The sequence below is a fragment of the Culex quinquefasciatus genome, chromosome 2 (genome assembly GCF_015732765.1).
Source record: "Culex quinquefasciatus strain JHB chromosome 2, VPISU_Cqui_1.0_pri_paternal, whole genome shotgun sequence".
In the NCBI taxonomy this organism is placed as follows: Eukaryota; Metazoa; Arthropoda; class Insecta; order Diptera; family Culicidae; genus Culex; species Culex quinquefasciatus.
The window spans coordinates 195919763-195940232 of NC_051862.1; the positions used below are offsets into that span (position 1 = coordinate 195919763).

The 20470-nt window shown below is 35.9% G+C and overlaps 2 protein-coding genes across 14 annotated transcripts in view; one reads left to right on the forward strand and one right to left on the reverse strand.

Moving 5' to 3' along the window:
• Positions 1-1944: 1944 nt before the first annotated feature.
• LOC6039099 (protein phosphatase 1 regulatory subunit 42) lies at positions 1945-10101 on the reverse strand. The gene is made up of 4 exons (XM_038255323.1): positions 9860-10101; positions 9252-9557; positions 2614-2851; positions 1945-2551 (listed from the first exon to the last, which is right to left on the reverse strand). Exons 1-4 carry the CDS (start codon positions 9938-9940, stop codon positions 2076-2078), a joined length of 1101 nt encoding a protein of 366 aa, XP_038111251.1. The 5' UTR covers positions 9941-10101; the 3' UTR covers positions 1945-2075.
• A 2479-nt stretch (positions 10102-12580) lies between these two features.
• Positions 12581-20470, forward strand: part of LOC6039097 (phosphatidylinositol 4-phosphate 5-kinase type-1 beta) — a 94860-nt gene continuing 86970 nt past the window's right edge. For all 13 annotated transcript variants that reach the window (XM_038257173.1, XM_038257176.1, XM_038257172.1 and 10 more), the window contains exons 1-2: positions 12581-13808; positions 19208-19254. In XM_038257173.1, coding sequence (XP_038113101.1) covers positions 13679-13808; positions 19208-19254 — 177 coding nt within the window. In that variant the 5' untranslated portion in view covers positions 12581-13678. The remainder of the gene's footprint in view (positions 13809-19207; positions 19255-20470) is intronic.

Here is a 20470-nt window from a genome sequence, read left to right on the forward strand (position 1 = left end):
TCAGATAAAAAAAGCAGAAAAATCACAGTGTATATTATGTTATAAAAATAAATGTGCCATTTTTCCATAATAATCGAGCCGAGCGTTGTGAGTTATCCGAAAATCCTAGAAAAAAATTCTGATATTAAACGGGTTTTTTTTATCATTTTTCAAAATACTTCAAAAATCGTTCAAATCACTGATGGGGAAAATTCATGCCATCCGGATTTTTTTTTTGCGATGAACCTCTTGAAAATGTAACTAGTACCGTCATCTGGGGTGAAACGGGACACATGGGGTGAATTGGGACAGCTGTTTTACCCTTGTTACTACTCAATATTTGGATGTTTTTGATTGTTTTCGGATAGAACAGACACAGATCAACAAAAATAGTGCATCGATTTCCAAATTTCAAGCTTTTAAGAATTCTTTAACATGCTGTCCCTATAAGGCTTTCTAGTCAGAAATCTACCAACACATGCAAAGTATGTTTACATGACAGCTGGACGTTTGTTTGCATCAGGTTTCCTATCTCTTTCTAGCAAAAGTTTTTTGTCAGGCGACTTCTAGCTAGTTTTTTTGACTGACTGCCCGATATGTCAGCCAACATACTTCGCAGGGCTGTGACAGCTCGAGCTTGGTCATTGTTTGCATCAGGACACTGTGACGAGGAGTTCGTCATTTTTGAGTTAAATTATATTTTTTTCACTGGGCCTAGAAAGCCTTATTCAGGCTTTAGTCCCGATTCGCCCCAGATAACGGTATTTTTTCAATACTTATTGTTGTTGTCTCATTTTCTTTATAAATATCTTAGGGAGCGTTATTTTATTACGTAACGCAGTAGGGGGAGGGGGTCGGAGGCCGTGTTACGCTCCATACAAATTTTTTAAAATTTGTATGGAAATTTTGTTACGAGGGGGGGGGAGGGGGTCTAAAAGTCCGATTTTTCGCGTTACGTAATAAAAGAACGCTCCCTTATTTCACTCATTTCACAAACCATTTCTAACTTTACACATATTTTTGCGGTTTTTAATTTTGAATTTTTGATTTGGATTAAACTTTGAAAATAAAATCAAGTGATTGTGACTTTAAGTTAAATTTTATTTTTTCAACAAATATTTTTACATCTAAATTTTTTTTTGGTTTAGTTCGGCATGCTGCCCGGAAAATGGTAAAATTATCACTTTTCTGAAAATCTTTATGTAAAATCCGGAATTCGAGCTTTTTTTTACAGCTTGAAAACCCGTCTTACCTTATCTAAGTTGAAACTACAATTTTGGTGGATTTCTTTGAAACGTTCGTTTGCGTCGAACTGTCAAAAATTGATGGCGGTGGATACTTTTCAATCACAGTTTTTTTGTGTGATCAATGTGGTAAATGCTTTGGTGGATATTTGACAGTTCGAAATATTTCAAGAAAATTAACAATTGCAAAGTTGTAATTTACTGATGAAACGTTTCAAGAAATTCCACCAAAATATTAATTTTAACAATACGGCTAAAAATTGGCAGTTTATCAGCTTGTCAGTACGGGAGACACCCCTTGCAGGTTTGCAGTATAACATGAAATGTTTCATCGATAATAAAATGAAATGTAATAAAAAAAACGCGTTTTTTATTTTCACGGAATAAACGAATCGGTTATCTTTTTTATGTTTGTTTTTTTTTAATAATGGTCTAAAGCAATAAGTGCAGTCAAATTATTTAGCATTATAATTCCATTTAAAATTGATTTAAAAGCTCAAAGTGGTATTGTTAAGCATACAATTTTAAAGAATTTACTGAAAACATTTCATCGCAAAAATTTAATGGCACATGTCAGGCTGATGTTTGACGAAAAAGTGTCAAACCCCGCTAAAAAAAAATCCACCATTGTAGGTTTAACAATACTACACAGACGTCCATTCCCTCCCCGGAACTCTTGATTTGTTTTAAATGTTTTGTGGTGAACATAAAAACAATCGAATTATTTCACAACCAAGTCTTCAAATTTATTCAACCATTCCAAGCTCAACTACTCACAGCAAAAATCACACAAGCTTCAATCAATTGAGTGGCCCAGCCAAACCAAAACCTCCTCCCTCCCCCTCTTTACAGTTAATCGATCGACGGCAGCGACTGCACCTTCCGCTGGACCCGAATCTTCTCCTTAAACACCGGAACCTCCGCCTTCATGACCTTTCCCTGCAGCATCACCCCGTTCGTGTTTTCACTCAGTTCTTTCAGCTCGGCCCCGCGCAGCTGATGCTCATCGCCAAAGTGGGCCGACATGGTCTTGAGCAGTACCGGCGACCGGATAACGGGCTTGCGGGGAATCCTCGGACATGCTGCCGCCGCAGCCGCCCGTCGTTGGCTCACCTGGAACAGCGAACTGGCCACTGGGAAGTGACTTCCGCCGATCGACATGGACTCGCTGAAGCTGCTCTCGAGCGAGGCTTTGGAGTTGTCTGCGGTTTTGGCCTTTTCCTCGCCGTTGGCGGCCAAGGTTCGTCGCTTCTTTTCCTGCTTGATTGTTTGGAAGTTTTTGATGAAGTTACGCGTCGATTGGGAGATCATCTTGCCGTCCAGCAGCACTGCAATTAAATAATAGAATATCAACGAAAATTCAACATTACTTAAGTTTCAAAAGCATTACACAATTTGTAACCAGCAGCGGCGGTCACCTTCTCACGGTAGTGGACATCTTTCTGTGCCAGACATCCTTGAAGGTCGAGGACGCGTAGTGAGTACAGAGCACTTATAACAGGGGCGATGTCTTCCGTTGATTTGAAGTTATTTTCTGTGGCTAATAAAACTTCCAGCTTCCATAGTGGTTCCAGAGGGGTCATGTGAGTCAGCTTAAGCTTTTTGATGTTGAGCACTTTGAGATGGTTCTGAAAACGTAAAAATAATTGAGTCAGGTACTAACTACTTAGTATTTATAAAAATTTAAATAAACTTTTTTTCATTGAAAAAATTAAGCGTTGTGTCTAAATAGCAGAAAAAACTGTTCGATCGCATGAAAATTATTATCCGAGGATTTTTTTAATCTTTCCTTTCTTTTGTTTAAATTTAAAACATCTATGCAATGCAAGCTGTTAAGATTACAGAAATCAGAATTGATGCTGCAGAAACATATAACATGAAAAATAACAACACATTTCTTTGGAAAAATATGTTTGATCTGCTGTTAAAAGGTTCGTAACCGTAGTCGTCAATTTTAAATTATTTATTCATCTTTTGTTATAGAATGTTCAAGCAGGTGGCTGGCTATACTGTTTATAAGGATTTTGAAAGCATTGAATATGAGTTGTCTTATTTTCAGAAAGGATTTATAAAACGTTTAAATGCTGAAAAGTAAAATGAATGAAACATTTGAATTCCCAGTGTTCAGGGTTGTTAAAATATCGAAATATCAGCTCTCAGCAACTACAATTATCCCGCCTGAATAATCATGCCTCAAATACAACTGCTCTTCAGCGTTACCACAAGTACAGATATTTTTGGCACAGACCAAACACTCAAACGAATTATTTTTACAGTTAAAATACACTTGAGTAGTTTTTGTAAACTGCACTAAAAAGATAAACATTTTTTGCATCTTTTTACTTGTTTAGTTTTTGATAAAAATGTTTTTCTTTAAAGTTATACTTGATTGAGTGTTTGGTATGTGCCAAAAATATCTGTACGTGTGGCAAGCCTGCTGCTCTTCTCTCATCATTGAAACTCTCAGCGCCGAACATAACCGAATCGTGTTTACACACTCGCGATGCTCGCGATTGACATTTTACTTTTCTATCTCATTCCCGCCATCTCGCATTCTCTCATTGCAGTTTTCGGAGAGATTGAGAGACTCAGTGGTGAGAGCGCATAGTCGAGGAAAAAGGAAGGAGTGATAGAGAGAGAATGACATCGCTGGGAATCACGAGACAAAAGAAGAGATCTCACAAGCTATAGTGACGGCCGCTATACTCTCGGATGTTTTTGGTGCAGAGATAATCAATTGATAGCTTTTCTATCACTCATGTGCAACACTGGCAGTGTTAAAACATAGATTCTACCCATATTGTTCTTATTTGCCCACCACGATGCTTAGAATGCCGTAAATATGAGAAAAAATGTCCAACAGCTGGTTAATGCTGTGGACCGCTTCAGAACTATTAGATAATTTTAAAAATAAAATTCAAACCAAGTTTGATAAAAACAATTATAAGAGCCTTAGTGGCTTGAATGAGTTTTTTTTTATTGAAATAACGATAGTACTTCATTTTAAGACGATTTTTTATGAAACCAAAATAAGAAACTAAACATCAATACACAAAAAACAAGACAGTTAAAAAAACTGATTATTGTATTTTTTAATCTTTATTTTGCGAAAAAATAGGTCAAATTATTATTATCTATCAAATAGGAGATATAAATTATATTCATAACAATATCAAAAAATCAGAATTTGGATTTTTCGAACATATTTTAAATTTTTGCCAAATTTCCCTTTAAAGATTATGATTGTCACTAATTCTTATGTAAATGTCTTCACTATCTTATGTAAATTGTATTTGATTGAAAACGCTCTTAATTATTATTGTTTCTTAATCGAATTTAAAACAAATATTATAGCACAAAAATATATCCGATATTTTTTCCAAGAATTAAATCACTCGTTTGAAATTGAAGCATTTTTTTATGTGATTGGTTGACATTAAGTTTCAAATATCCCTTTGTTTAAGAAAAAATAAATATGAATTTTAACATTAAATTTTACTCTCCGAATAAAAAAATTTATTTGATGATGAAATTACATTCTATTTTAATTTAATTGTTAATCCTGTTTTTAAATCCTTGAAAAAAATAATGAAATGTTAAAAATATCAAAAAAATTATTCTAGTTGGTTAAGTTGTATTTTCAATTATTTGAAATACTGTAAAATTTATTAAAAAAAAAGAATTTTTCAAATAATCTCTCAAATGCATTTCGACAGTTGTGTGCTATCTTGTGACAATGACCATTTAGTACTCTTCGAGAAAATCGATTTTTAAAGTTTGTTGATAAATAATTTCAAAACTATGATTGATAGAACCAATCGGTTCGTATACTATCGCTTAACAAACGCTCCAAGTTTCAACTAATTTGGTTACACCAGTTGAAAGATACAGTAAATAATGTAAACAAAAATCTGAAAAGCACGTGTCACAGGTGTGTTTCGAAAGTAAAATTGTACTACGTGTCACAAGTGTGCACAGAATTCCCATACAATCTAAAATAAGCTCAAATCAATGGTTTAATCGGCTTAATCAGTATATTTTTACAAACAAAAGGTTGCATTGCCTTTAGAAAGTATGTGTGTACATAAATTTGTGAAAAACAAGAAAAATTTTCTACATTTTCCAACATGTATGACATGTCACAAGTGTGCACAATCATTTTGATGATAAATTGGTCTATGTCACAAGTGTGTATTGCGATATCCGAGAAACGGAAGCGAGTTTCCAAAATCGGGTTGAAGCATCTTGTAGTGTTTGTTAAGTATAGCAAAACGTCATCATTAAGTCATTTTCGACCAAAATGGTCTATGTCACAAGATAGCACACAGCTGACGATTTATAAATTTTCAAATTTGTCAAAATTTTTAAAATATGTTAATGCTACGATTTTATATATGTCTCACTATTTTCTTGGTTTGTTTTTCTTTCCAGCCAGGTTTTCGAAGAGAAAATATTTCAATCTTTTTTTTTAACAATTTAACAATGTTTTTTTCAGAATACAACATAATGGCATTAAGGTATATACAAATTTAATGCAATTTATTTGTGCTAAGACTCTGCAGTGATCGATAAAGAGATAAAAGAAAGATAAAAAACGGTTTTTATGGTTATTGAAATTTGTTCAAGGATATATTTATTTACACGGGTAAAAAATCCAAAAAATCCAGATTAAACATCTTTTTTCTTGTTATTGATTTCTCTTTTCTTAAAACCAAATAAATTGAAATAAAATTAATTCACATATTGGTGGAAATTGTTTGGATTTGAAATTTGCGCAATGAAAAATTCTTTTTAAAAAGGCAAAATTATCGAGGTACTAAAATGCAACCTTCTGCGAAATCACACAAAAAACAATCTGAAAATTATACCAAAGTATATTTTTCATCATTCAACTAACGAATTTGAATTAATTGAAACTAATGGTTTACAAAGTATCGACAGTTGTAAATTGAAAGTGTAGTGAATAAAATTAATCTTTGGAAACTCATTTTTTTCAGTTTCAATCCATTTTCGAACTGAATCTGCGTAACTAACACGATTTTCCTTCAATATTACTGAAAACATTTAAATTATTCAAAACTAATTCTATCTGTTCTAAGTGAAAAATTTACCCATGTCAACTAGTAAGTTTAATATTATAATTAATTATAATTAATCATATAATTATATATACATTTTACCAAATTTTTTTCATTAGATTTCTGATCCTTGCCATGAATTTGTTTTTTTTCTTTTTATATCAGATCAGTCAAAACAAAGTGATTACTATGATTAGTTATATAAGTAATGATTAGTATAATCAATGTATAATCACTTTAATCACGAACAATATGAACTCTTGGCGAAACTAACAAAAAAGCAGATAATCATTTATTATTTATGCAGAAATATGAAATACGAAACAAAACTTATGCCTGAATTTGCCAGAAAAAAAAAATTTAACTAAAGATTTTTTATTAAATATTTTACTTATAATATATTTTTTTTACTTTACGAAACGCCCAAGACATAATTAAGGTTATGTTTCAATTAAAAGCAATACAGTACTTGTTTGCTGCCACCTAACTGGGCTGAAGGAAAATGCCGAGGGGACCACCAATTCATCATATTTTCCTAATACATTATAAAAATAAAATTTTCTTAAATTTGTGTCCAGAGCAAAATTTTCAAGTTCCCTTTAATATAGACTGGAAATTTGACAAAACAAAAAAAAAAAATAATTATTACCCTTGAGTTTTGCATCGATTGACCCTCCCGGTATTTTGACGCAGCCCAGTTAAACAACGCCCATTTATCGAACAAGTACTTACAAACATTGACAAAAGAGTTCATAATTAGTAAATAAAATGATATATGTGCAAAAATAATCCCAGTATATTTTTTTTCTTCATAAGCAAGCATAAGCATAAGCATAGGTGCCCACCCGCAGTTGCTACTCCGTTATTGACCAGGACCTCCAGAAGTTACATCCGCGAGCCGTGGAAGATAAGTGGGTGCTATCTTTCCTCGCTTCGCAACTTCTCAAAGGCCCCTATCATGCTGATCAATACCGGCGCCGGCCACGACCAGTGGTAGGGTCACGGGGAAGTGGATGGGAATGTTAGTCCGATACTTGAGTGATAGAGACCGCCCAATCGACTGCTTCTCCGACAAAGTATCACATGAGTTTTGAGGGGTTAGTAGATGGGTATGAGGTCAGGATTCACGAGTGGCAGTGATATGACCATGAGCATTTTGTTTATCGGTTGAAAATGTTAAATCTTAGGCAGCCGGCTGCGGAAAGATAAATAATTGATTATTTAAAAAGTTTTTTAATCGAACGCGTGCCAACCGAGCAGTAGTGCTATGGGCTGGACTTATCAGTATATTTTTACTGTTTGTACAATTTAGATAACGCGAGCAAATTTCAAAAATAGTAGATGAGTTAATACTAAAGCTGCCAGTTGGAATAAATTATTACGATCAACGAATATAAACGAAAAGAAAACAGGACACCACGTAACCGATTGTAATGAAATTAAAACAATAACTTAGACGAACTTAACCGGCGACGTGCCTTCCTATCAACGATGATAAAAGAAGGACTTATAAATTTAAAATATAAAAAGACTCCAAAAAATACGTTGCATAGTAACCGCGAAGTCCCGCTACTCACAATCGAATCCGAAAGATAGCTATCTAGAATTTTAAATATAGTATTAATTCGACCGCGATCCTCCAGAAATTCTTCGTCGGCGTGCCTTCCGATCAACGGTAAGAAGGGCTTTATTCATTAAAATGATTTTATACCATAAGCCTTAAAACGTATTCGTCGGCGTGCCTTCCGATCATCGATGATATAGAAAGGACTTAATCCAGCAATACGACTTGCTTGTCTCGAAAAAAAAAAGAATTCGGATCGTTTCTATCGAAAACTAACAAAACAAAAATAAACTCATTGGCCAACGAACGCGCGAACTAAAAATAAAGAAAAAAGAAGAAGAAGAAGACCAATCACCCCATGCACACAAACAGCGACACAAAAGAGATGAAAACAACACGAATCAGAAGAAATCCAATCACCCCTTGTACACAAATAGCGACACAAAAGAGATGGAAAATAACACGAAAAAACAGGACTGCACGTCCACACAGGCACCGCACTACTGATGCCATTATTTATTTATACTGACCAATCACCCCATGCACTCGAACAGCGACACAAAAGAGACGGAAAATAACCCGAAAAAAACAGGACTGCGCGTCCACACAGGCACCGCACTACTGATGCCATTATTTAATTATAATGACCAATCCCATGCACTCGAACAGCGACATAAAAGAGACGGAAAATAACACGAAAAAACAGGACTGCGCGTCCACACAGGCACCGCACTACTGATGCCATTATTTAATTATAATGACCAATCACCCCATGCACTCGAACAGCGACACAAAAGAGACGGAAAATAACACGAAAAAACAGGACTGAGCGTCCACACAGGCACCGCACTACTGATGCCATTATTTAATTATAATGACCAATCACCCCATGCCCTCGAACAGCGACACAAAAGAGACGGAAAATAACACGAAAAAACAGGACTGAGCGTCCACACAGGCACCGCACTACTCAATCCCAGTATATTTTTTTTTTCCCAGTATATTTTTTTTTCTTCAAAATAAAAAGTGAATCCCCATAAAAAAAAAATCATATTGGATGTGGATATGAGCTTTTCTCGGGTAAATAGTTATGTTTTTCCTGTATAAATACTAGAATCAATCCAGAAATCATTCTAGAAAGATTATGAGATTCTAGAGTTACTCGAGCCACGCCGATGAAAACTTGAATCATTGTTTAAAAAACACAGCTGATTATTCGAATTATTGAAATGAATATGATCAATTTTTAAACGTAAAATAATTTGTTAATTTGCATCCATGAAATTTGTAAAATTATTGTTTTTTTTACAACGATGTACAACAAACACAAATGGTAACGCTTTTCGTTAACGATAAGAAGGACTTTCAAATCTGTGTACCACTCACCGCCAACGACTTCATGCACTCCTCGTCAAACTCGAACCTCTGCGCTCCATCCAGCAGCTGGCGCTCGATGTGAATCTGCTCCAGCTTCTTCAAGTTGCCCAAATTCTCCAACTTGGTAATCTTGTTATACCCCAAATAAAGCTGCTTCAAGTTCTTCAGCGAGTCCAAATTCTCCACCTTCCTGATGTTGTTCCACTGCAGGTACAGATGGGTGAGGTGCGTGAACGCGTTCAACTTTTCGATTCGCGAAATTTGGTTGTTGTGCAGGTATAGAACCAGGATTCGCTTCGTCGGATAGATACTGGTCTGGAATTGGATGGTGGGGGGGTTAATAAATATGTCACGGGGAGAAGGGGGTTCGAATTTTAATAAGAGGTGACGTAAGCAATCAATAAATGCTCGAAATTACGACGAAGTTTAACAAAGTTACACTCCTTGACTGATTCGTGTGCGACCTCGCGCTAGATATTTCAGAGTAAAGTAACATCATCGGCATTGCCTCGATTGAGCTGTGAAGGGCAAACCGTTTTGCGTGACCTGCCGGCTTTTGGGTGTAACCTACATAGCAATGCATGGTTGCAGAATGCACCTTGATTGTTGGTACTCACGATTTGGGTAATGTTCTTATCGTTCAGATAGATGTGCGTCAGATTGCTGGACGCCTTTTTCGTCAATTTCTTATGCTTCATGGCTGAGTTCAAAGGTTCACGACTTTAACCAATGTCTCCTTCTCAAAACAAAAAAAAACAAATCCTTGAAAGAAGCCCAAGTTTAAACAATTTTCCTCCTTTTCAGTTCACGTCCGGAAGGCTCGGCGGTTCACAGTCAACAATCATCGTGTCTTTTCGCCAAATAATATTAACAGTAGGCTTAACCCGCCGTGTTGGTAACCGTTGCTAACGTCTGGTGGAACTCAGCACCTCCGAAACCCGAACCCGGATAAAATCGGCATGTTTATTTATTTTCATTCATGGAATTCAAGCAACAGAGCGGCATTAGAAACGAGCAAAATTAGAACCAGGACGAAAGGAAGTGGATGGTGGCTGGGGATGACTGAAGCAATGAATGCCTTCGAATGTTGGACTGATTGGTAATTTGCTCCGGTTTATTAGATTTATTACGGGAAACAGGTAGTGAAGAGACTTCAGGAAGGGATGGTGTAGCGGTGTACTCGAAATTAACATATATGTAGAATTGTTTAACATGTAGGAATTGAATTTCAGATTTTTTTTCTCTTTTTAAAAATGTATTACTACCATGTTTTTCTCTATCTGGTTTAAATCTTTTTTGTCCAAGTGAAAGAAGAGCTGGATATGCTTAAAACTTGATTAAGATTGTCTTGCAATGATTCGTTTCTTAAAAACTAGGTTGCCTACGGAAAAATCTCATTTTTGATCTTTGGAATATACTTTTTTGAAAACCATAATTAACCTTAACTAATTACTTTTTTACATTACAGTCATGGTAAAATTTAAAAAAAACGAAATCTCTCGAAATTAGCAGATAAAAGAATAGTTTGGTGTTTATGGGCAGCTAATTTGCTACTTATTTAAATCTTATATTTGATGTACGGTTTTTGTTTAATTTTTTTTTTCGCTCGAATAACATGATTTGTTTGATATTTCTTGATATTTATGGTTTTTAAGAATTTTGAAAACGTCCTAATAATAAGAGAGCATTAAATTTATTTGATTTTTTTTTCATTTTAACGTTTGTTAGCAAGCCGTTTTTAATGTTTATACAATGCAAAATATATTTCTTGAAGGTAGGAAAATTAGCTTTTAATGAAAATATGTTATATATATTAAAAAAATGCCAATTTTATTTCAAGATTTTGCAATTTTAAAATTATTTGTTGCTAAATATTTTCATTGAACAACACTATTTGATGATTTAATTTGTTTCATTTGACTTTGCCAATAGTGAAAAAATGCATTTTTAGGGGTCAGCTTGGACTGTTTTTTTTACTAGTATTCTGTACTTTTTATGTCAAAGTTATTTTTGTGAGGTCTAATGGTTTAAGGTTATATATAAAAAAAATGTGAAAACACAGGCAAAACAGAAAAAGGTGACTGAACAAATATGAAAACAGCCAATAGATAACTACTTGTAGAATACCAGCTACAACTACCAATAAAAAAACAAGAACGAAACAACACAAGTGCATGAAAAATAATAAACATGAATAAAGAAAAACGTAAAACGTAAAAAGAGAAGTTATTTTTTGAGCAAAAAATGCTTTGAATGACCTCTTGTACAGAGAAAACCCATCTCGAAAGTAAAAAAACGAGATTTTCCCCTAGTTCATAGGGAAAATTTTAAAAATGATCAAATCAAATCAGACCAAATTTTCGAAATATAATGCTTTCCTTCTCCAACAAAACTGCTAAAATATTCGAGAATAAATACAAAAATATATCTAGTGAAAAACTTTTGAAGTCATTGAATAAAATCGAAACATAATTTTGAAACTTTAGAATTTGCTGCCACATGTTTTATCTGATCTCAAATATATGGACTCGATTCATGTTATAAGTCCATTATATTCGCAGTTTTTTTTTTTCGGGATTGTTGTTCAGGGGATTTGATATTTTTATCGATCACAACTCCAATCAGAGAAAAGATATAAATATTTCGAATCAGTTTAAAATTTGGTATAATAAAAAACGGAAAGTTCCGGAGTTACTCTGTGCACTGTAACTGAAAATCGCACTTTGCTGAGTTCGTTTTCGCACTTTTTCATACGATTTTTTCAGTTCAACTACGATAACACTTTTTTGTGTTATCGCAGTCGAACTGAAAAAATCGTATGAAAAAGTGCGAAAACGAACTCAGCAAAGTGCGATTTTCAGTTACAGTGTGGTTCCTGTCTTTTCTCAACTCAAATCTCCTCTCAATCCTTCTCCATTTTATTCATTTTCCATTTCACCCCCATTTCCCTTTATGGTGCCAGTTCCTGCAGCATAAAACCACCCCCGAAAAACACAAACAAAAAGCATAAAAGAACACCCCTCGCGCTTGTCAACATCATTGAACGCACTCATTCTGATTTGCTGGAGAACTGTCAATTTAGGGGTTGATTGAAGTTCAAGATGCCAAGGTGAAAACTTTTCTTTTTGAAGTTTCGTTATCGTACATTCTTTTTGTTGGACAGAATTTGATTATTAACATTTTTGAGTAAAAATAAACTGAATTTTGTTATTTTGACAGATTTTTTTCTCAGAAAAATCGGCTTTTGTATCGATTTATGTAAAATTTTATTTAACAACATTGCAACAGTCGCCACCTTACGCATCTTGCCCAACACGGTGGTATTGGTGTGCCCAGCTGTCATTCCACCACACAACCACCGCTTTCGCGAAACAAACACGAAATCAAACTTAAGTCATGTCTAAAATTTCCACTTAGTCGCTCCGACTAGCGGGGATCCGCGTACACAGACCAACGAGCAGTGCTTCGTCGTGCGTTTATTGATTAAATCGCGCTGTCGTAAAAGAAACCTCTCCGACCGAAGGAATTTCGCGCACCCTCGTAGTGTGCGTGTGTTTTGCATTTGCTGACAGTGACAGCGCAAAGTGTCAAAGTTTTTCTCTGTCAGCAGCAGAGGTTCCTCGGGTGTACAGTTTAGTAATCCACACACCGCCCATCGGGGAAAATCGCTTGGAATCGAGACTCATTTTTTGCGTGCGAAGCAGGTTCCTAAAATGAATTAGTAGGCCGTGGGCCGTGACGAGTGTGTGCGTTGTGTGTGTGTGTGTGCGCCGTGGAATTTCGGGTTGGAAGATTTTCTGCGGAGTTGGTCGGGGCGCGCGCGAGTGATTCACACGGGGCAACTTGTTTCGCGCGGAACCTGGTCCCGGATTACGTTCTTGCGGAAGAGGCAGCAGCGGGACGGAGGGGGAAAGTTTCGCTGGAAGAGAATCGATCGCAGGCACCCAGGAGCAGGGCCGAAAAACGAAGTAGCTGTCAAAAATTGTTCTCGCTGGAGGAGGAAGGCCAAAAGGTTTTCGGTGCCAAGTCGGGGTCACCCCTCCCGAGAGTGTGGTCACACGGGGTGTTGTTCCGGGAAGAAAATCGATTCCGTGTGCCGTGTGGCAAGTGTCAAATCACCGACCTCCGTGGTGGGTTGTGTTCCGAGCAGCGAAAATCCAATAAAGCATGGAAAAAATAAAAGAGTTTGTGTTAGTTTTGCGTGGTGAGAAGAAAGTGTGAAAGAAAGTTGGAAGTGGCCAGCAAAAAGTTTAGTTTCACTTCCCTTCGGCTCACCTTGGAGAGCGGGAGGAAGCGGGCAAGCCACAGGAAAATACGAAATAAGCCCATTGGAAGGCAGTGGAAGTCTCAAGTGTGGTTCTAGAGTTCTGACCACCCGATCAGGATAGCCAACAGGGCCAGAGGAGACTAGGGGCAGGGGAGCCGGCGGTCTCGAGATGGCCTCCGGGGATACGGCCGCGATCGACACGATTGACGTGGAGTCGGCGTTGTCGACGAAAAACTCCGAGTACACGACCAGCAGCAGCGGCTTCGCCAAGGAGCAGTACGCCGAGCAGGATGAATACGGTAAGAGAGAAAGAAGGGACAAGGTCACGGGACGGATGTGTAGGAATTTCGCGAAGGAAGGACCGCTGCTCGTTTTTTGCTGTTGTTTTTGAAATTGATTTGGGGTTTTGGTTGTTCTAGAAGCAACAACCAACAAAAGTGTATTTGATTTATGGTCAAAAGATGCAGCATCAGTAACGCGGATGAGCGCGAGCGCTTAGCAGCGGTTTTGGCCGCGACCAGCCAGTGATAGGCAGAGTTTCATGGGAAATCTAGGTTGATAGATTTATACGCTGCCGGTCGCAGCCGCGTACCGTGACGGGTAGCTTATCGGAAAGCGAAACACTTGCAAATCAACAACAACAATTTCGAACGAGATTTCGTTTGAAGCATTTGTGATTCACGAAACGGTACGGTGCTGGTGACACGCGAAGAGTCAACCAGAGAGGGTTTGTTTTGTTTTGTGTGCTTTGAGAAATTTGTTTAATTGAACAATGCCTTTCTGGGGGCTGCTGGGTAGGCAGCAGCAGCAGATCAATCAATGAGCCGGGGATGATTCAGCTAGAACTTGTCTGGTGGGGCAATCCAGCATAATGTGGCGATCGATGAATGATTTCTAATAGGAAAAGAATTTTAAACTCTAATTGATGGTATGAGAACTGACTCAAGTTTGTGGTTGTGTTTAAAATTGGTAAACTTGAAGAAATCAGATATTGTTGCATTTGAAACTTATTTCGAAGCACCTCTAAACGTGTCAAGCATTTTAGAATGATTTCATTATGTCTCATAGTTTTTCATTCAAAAGTTGGGATTCTCGAGCTTGATTGTTTGAAAAATATTGTCTTCTTTATTGAATTATGTCCTCTTGCTATACGACAAGTAAACAAGACCCAATATTTCGTAAAACTAATGAATCCGTGAAAGAAAATACTAGGTGTTGTTTCATTGAGTTTTCGAACAAAGTACTAGATTTGATGTATTTATCTCAAAGAATACATCAAATTAAACAAAAAAAATAATTAAAAGTTGGATCCGTCAAAAAAAAAAAATACATAGGAAAGTTATGCGTAAAACGGCAGTTCATCAACAAGAAAAAGCACAAGTCAATACACACGATATCGTCAATATTTTGATTTTTGAATAAATTTGTACCAAAAATTAAAATATGTTCTAAATATATAAAACATAAAAATCGTTACTTATCGAAAGTGTCACATTGTATGGCATAATTTTATTTGTTTCGTTTCTTGTGTTTTAGACAGTTTGAACGAAATTGTTCAAGCTTTTGTAGTCATAAATAAATAAATAAAATAAATATATAAAAAATTGTGGTTCATTTAAATTCCAAAGCACATCAAAGAATTCAGTAATGAGAAATTGGTGTGCGTAGATTATCACCAATCAACAGTATTGAGCTAATTTTATGATTTAAGCTTGAAAAACATAACAATTATAATGAAAACATAGATTTTATGACTGCTTTAAAAATTTCTCGGGATCCTGGGAATTCCCGTTTTTTTTAATGATGGAAGGCACAAATACGGAAACATCGCTTAAATTATTCAAGAAAAAGAGCTCTCAATCAGGCTTTATGTTCTTAACCAATTTCATTTTTTTTATATAGCGTTTTTCTCAAAGCAAACAATAAACCTTTCTTTTTTGAGAAAGGCAACAAATTAAGGGGTTACATACATGAAGAAAATCACACAATTTTATATTATAGAATATTTGTTAAATCCACTCAAAACATGATTAGTAATCACTCCTGAAAGTTTTATCAGGATGTTTCATGATTAAACTGAGTAAGAGACGATTTAAGCTTAAAATTTTGCCATGCGCAAAGCGGGCTTTCAAACTTTGTTGGTGTTTTTCTCTAAATCCCGAGTTGATTTACGGGTGCCACGATATCTCGAGATGGGATGGACCAAATTGGCTGAAATTTGAGGTGCAGACTCTTAAGATGTACCCCGTGTGCATGACGAAGCTCAATTTTCTAAATTTGCATTTTTAAAAAATACAAAAATCAAAAACTAGCGATTTTTTGTATGAAAAACAAAAAAATATTTTTATCTTTTTTTAAAATAAACTTTTTGAAAATCGGGTTTCGTCATGCACACGGAATCGGTTTAACAAGTCTTCACCAAAAATTTGAGCCGATTTGGTCAAGACAGTGTTGAGATATCGTGGCACCCGTTTTTTGAAAATGCTTACTTGAAATTGCTATATCTCGGTTATGATGCAAGCAAATATGTTCAAACTTGTTTTGTTAGTAGGTAAAAATGTGTGTTTTAATGCCCTGAAAAAATAATTTAAAAAAGTTGAAGTGTGCGCTCATACTAACCTCTGACTTTTTTGCTGATATACATGTATGTAACCCCTTAAGCAGAAAATATCACAAAATGCTTTATACATTATTACAGTTATTTTACTACCTAAAATATCAATGATTTTATGAAAAAATGTCTTCAAGCTTTATGCCTTTTCCCGATATTTGGTCTAAAAATTCTAAAGACCGAAAAGATCGGAAAATTTCACGAGTGTTTCATGTTTTAACATTGAAAATCGGACCATTAGTTGCTGAGATATCGACATTCGAAAATGGTGGGCTGTTTGGGTGCGACTTAGAAAACTTCAATTTTCGTGTTTCTTTTTGTTTAAGCCGCTGTAACCTAGCAACCAGAGGTCCAATCTTCAATGTATCTTAGACAATTTTATAGCAAATTTTCTGAACCCTTAAAAAAAACAGAAATGGTCACTCATGGTCACTATTTTTAAAAACCGAAAAATTGCAAATATTTCGCTAAAATAAACTTTCGGTGGCTATATCTTGAAAACAGAGCCTTTTATCAAAAAATCTGTAAAGTACTTTTCGATTGGAAATTCAATTTTGTATTGAAAAATTACGTCAAATTTGTTTTTGCATGAAATTTTTTTTTTCCAAAAATCACTATTTTTTCAAAAATTCATAACTCGGCGGCAGATTTTTTGACCATGTTTCTCTATGGCTCAAAAGTTGCGGGGTTTTGTCCCCTAAAACATATAAAAAAGAATCAAAAAAACGCATTTTGGGAATTTGAGTTTTTGTAAAAAAAAATGTTAATTAAAAAATCGGCATTTTTTCCGTACACCTATTTTTTCTCAATAGTCCTCAACAATACCTACAACTTTGCCGAAGACACCAAATTGATCAGAAAATTCACTGAAAAGTTACAGCTGTTTGAATTTTTACGTACCATTTTTGTATGGACAGCTGCCAAAATTGTATGGAGACTTGTATGGGTGAACCAATGACACAAAATAGCTCCTTTGGTCATAGGGAAGGCCCCCACAAAGTTTGAGCCAAATCAAAAAATACAAATAAAATCCATTTCCGGTTTGGTAGAGAATTGCTCACATTGAAAATCGGACCATTAGTTGCTGATATATCGACATTTGAAAAAAAGTGTGTAGTTTGGGAAACATCATATTCTGTTTTCAAATTTTTGCATGGCAATATCTCAGTATCAACAAAGTTCATAAAAGCAAAATATAGAGAATTCTCTAAGCTTTTCAATTTTTTTTTTCAAAAGTGGGCAAACATGGGCACTAATTTAAAAAAAAATCATAACTGCAATTATTTTCAAAAAAGTTAACTTAGAATTGCTATAACTTGAAAACGGCGCATTTTATGAAAATTTCACTTCACTTGATTGCAAGTTTTACATCGAAAAGTGAAGTTGAATTTTTTTTGCGACCAATAACGTCATGATTCAAATTCTCGGACGCTTCGAAACCCGGACACCTCAGCTTGTTTTATCAATTATTTGGATATAAGTTCGCATTATGAATGTCGAAACTGTGTTATTTGCTAAATTCTAACATCAACTCCCATTTAAAGTTGGTTTGAACATTGTAGGTAATGCCAAAACAGTTAAATAAAACAAAATTATAAGTTTACAAAAAAAATGTGAAACATTTCACTGAAATATTTCATAGGCGTCCAAAGCATCGAGAAGGCAAAGCAGATTTTTTTTTGATTTTCTTAGATTCTAGCAAATTTTTATATAAAATATTGATTGTTTTGATGTTATCAGCTTATTTGAGAGCTAAAGAATGCCATTCACTAACATTTCAGTCCAAATTCGTGCGATTCATAAGCAAAATCGAGTGTCCGGAATTCGAAGCAAAAGTGTCCGGATTTAGAATAAGCTTTCATCAGAGTCCGGGATTCGAAGCACAACAAGTCATTTTAATTTCAAAATTATGATGAAATATTGAAGGAAAATACATGTTTCACATGCATTTTCTTAAAACTGACTGAGTTCAACTACATTCTGAAAATATTTCTTCATTTCCAACATATTACATGCTTTTTGCCAATAAAAATAAAAATACGATGCTACTAAGTGTCCGGATTTCGAATCATGCCGTTATTTCGATCTTGTGAAAACATCAGTATTGATTCAAAAATTCATATCATGGGTAAAGGTGTTTTCCTGTTCTGGATATTTGTGAAAAGTTGGCATTTGATGTTCCCTAAAACATATCAGAAATCCATACTTACAACTTTGCCGAAGATATCAAATCGATCAAAAAATTCCATCAAAAGATACATTTTTTTTAAATATTTTTATTTAATTTTTTGTATGGACAGCTGCCTAATTTGTATGGAAAATTATATGGACATACTAATGATGCAAAATGGCTTCTTTGGGCATACCGAAGGCACGAAAAAAGATTCAGCCAGATTAAAAAAAAGACCAAGTTGGACGAAGACATCGACAAAAAATCATCGTCCTTCAAAAATAAATAGCATGACAAAGTACCAAAGGGACCCTGGATCCGGTTTCAAATGGTCAACAAATGCCCCCAATACCCCCCCCCCCCCCCCTCTCTGCACAAAACTATCTTGAAACCTGTAAGTTTAGTTGTCAAAAAATAGTTTTGTATTTGACGATATATTTTATTGCATATAGAATCAGATTATTAGAAAAAAAAATGTGTCATTCATTTTACTCGCCAAAAAATTACTCAAATATAATTCAAACCATAACCGAAAGTCAAAACCATCCCTGCGACAGCTGTTCCTAATCTAATATTTATACGAGATTTGCGACGGATGGCGAAACGTGCGACGACCTGTGTCGCCTGATATCAGAGCAGGCCCCAAGAGATAGAGGAAGAAGCGGTTCGTGTCCAAGCCCAAACTTTAACTTTAACATCGCCGCTCCACCGTGTGGTACTTAACCGAATCCCCTCCGTATGGGTTTTTTGCTAAAAGAAACAGCAAAAAAAGCAAATGTTTTGCTGAGCTTTACCGTTTTTTTTTATTTCCATCTCCCAACACGTGTCCCTTGGTTTTACTTTTTTGCTTCGTGTTTTAAAAACTGCTTTACTAATGATGTTCTTTCTCTTTCTCTCACTCCCCACTTTATTTCCAGGAAAATTCATCAAGGACACTCCCGGGAAGCAAATCCTGGCGGACGGTGTAAGTTGGGGCCGGAATTCAACAGTTGAACAGTTTCTCGTTCTTTTCCGGGGTGCACTGCGACTCGAACATCACGTTCCGTTTTCCGTTCCACCCGGAAAGCTAATTATATTAGTTGAGGGCACGCCAACAAATCGCAGAACAGAAGAAGAAGCTGGTTGCACGTGCAGGGCGGGGAGATGCATTTTTAATTGGTTGAAGCAAATAACGCCCGATTTTGAGATTTGTGCGAGATCGTTACGCCACGTTGATTTGGCCAAAATTGGGAAACTTGATGCAGAAAGAGATCTCCGCGGAAGCCTTGGCGGTTTTCGCCCACAAATTGGATTGCTAGGAGCCCGCTGCCGCCGCCCCCCCGAAAATGGCTTTTGTTTCGTGGCCGCGGTCATTGAGGAGCGTGCAACAGCTGTAATTGAGCTGTCTTGACTTGCAGTACGGTGTGCGCTGCTGCTGGTGTGAGGGTTGCCGAGTACGATAACCTTCTCGGGCCAGTCAAGCCTGCCTTGGCCAGAACGCGAAAATTGTGCGCGAGTCAGCTGTCTGAGGTTTCGATGGCTGGTTTGGGATTCGGGTTGCTGTCGCGTTCTGAGTAATGCTAGGTTTTTTTTTCGGTTGTTGTTTTTGTCTTTTTCGGTCTGCGTGGTTCATTCGCCTGGTGCTCTGGCGTGAGTTCAGGGTGGCTACTAAATTTTGAAAATTTGTATTTTTCATTATTGGTTTTTTCCAAAACCGTCAACATTTTTCTCGATTTTGAAGAACAATGTAATCGATTTTGAAAATATTTGCAGCCAAATCGAGAAAAACTTTACTGGGTGTTGGGGGCAGCTCCCATTCATATATTTCAAGTATCAAGCTAATTCTTCAAAATTAAGCTATGGAAAACTCTATGTCCACATATCAAAACTTTACTTAGTCTACGCCACTCTGGTTATGTCTGTGACATAACTAATTTGACTTTTTCTTTACTTTTCAATCATCACCACCGTCAACAAACGAAAAAAGGCAGAACGAAGTTTGTCGGGTTAGGCTTGTTTTACATAATAAATATGTAATAATGTAAACCTGATGAAAATGCATTAGGAACTGATGAATATTCACCAATTCCTGATGTAATATTACTTTTTTTTTACACAAAACTTGTCACCAGCATAACTTTTTTCTATGTATCGTTGAAATTTCGAACAGATTTTTTTTTATTCTGTAAGTGCAGATATTT

Excerpts from the sequence above, each read along its gene's own strand:
- LOC6039099 (XM_038255323.1), bottom strand. The coding sequence starts at position 9,940 with ATGAAGCATAAGAAATTGACGAAAAAGGCGTCCAGCAATCTGACGCAC. Across the intron at positions 9,558-9,859 it reads ATAAGAACATTACCCAAATC|ACCAGTATCTATCCGACGAA; the intron begins GTGAGTACCAAC and ends ATCCAATTCCAG. Across the intron at positions 2,552-2,613 it reads CGCTGCTGGTTACAAATTGT|TGCTGCTGGACGGCAAGATG; the intron begins GTAATGCTTTTG and ends ATTTAATTGCAG.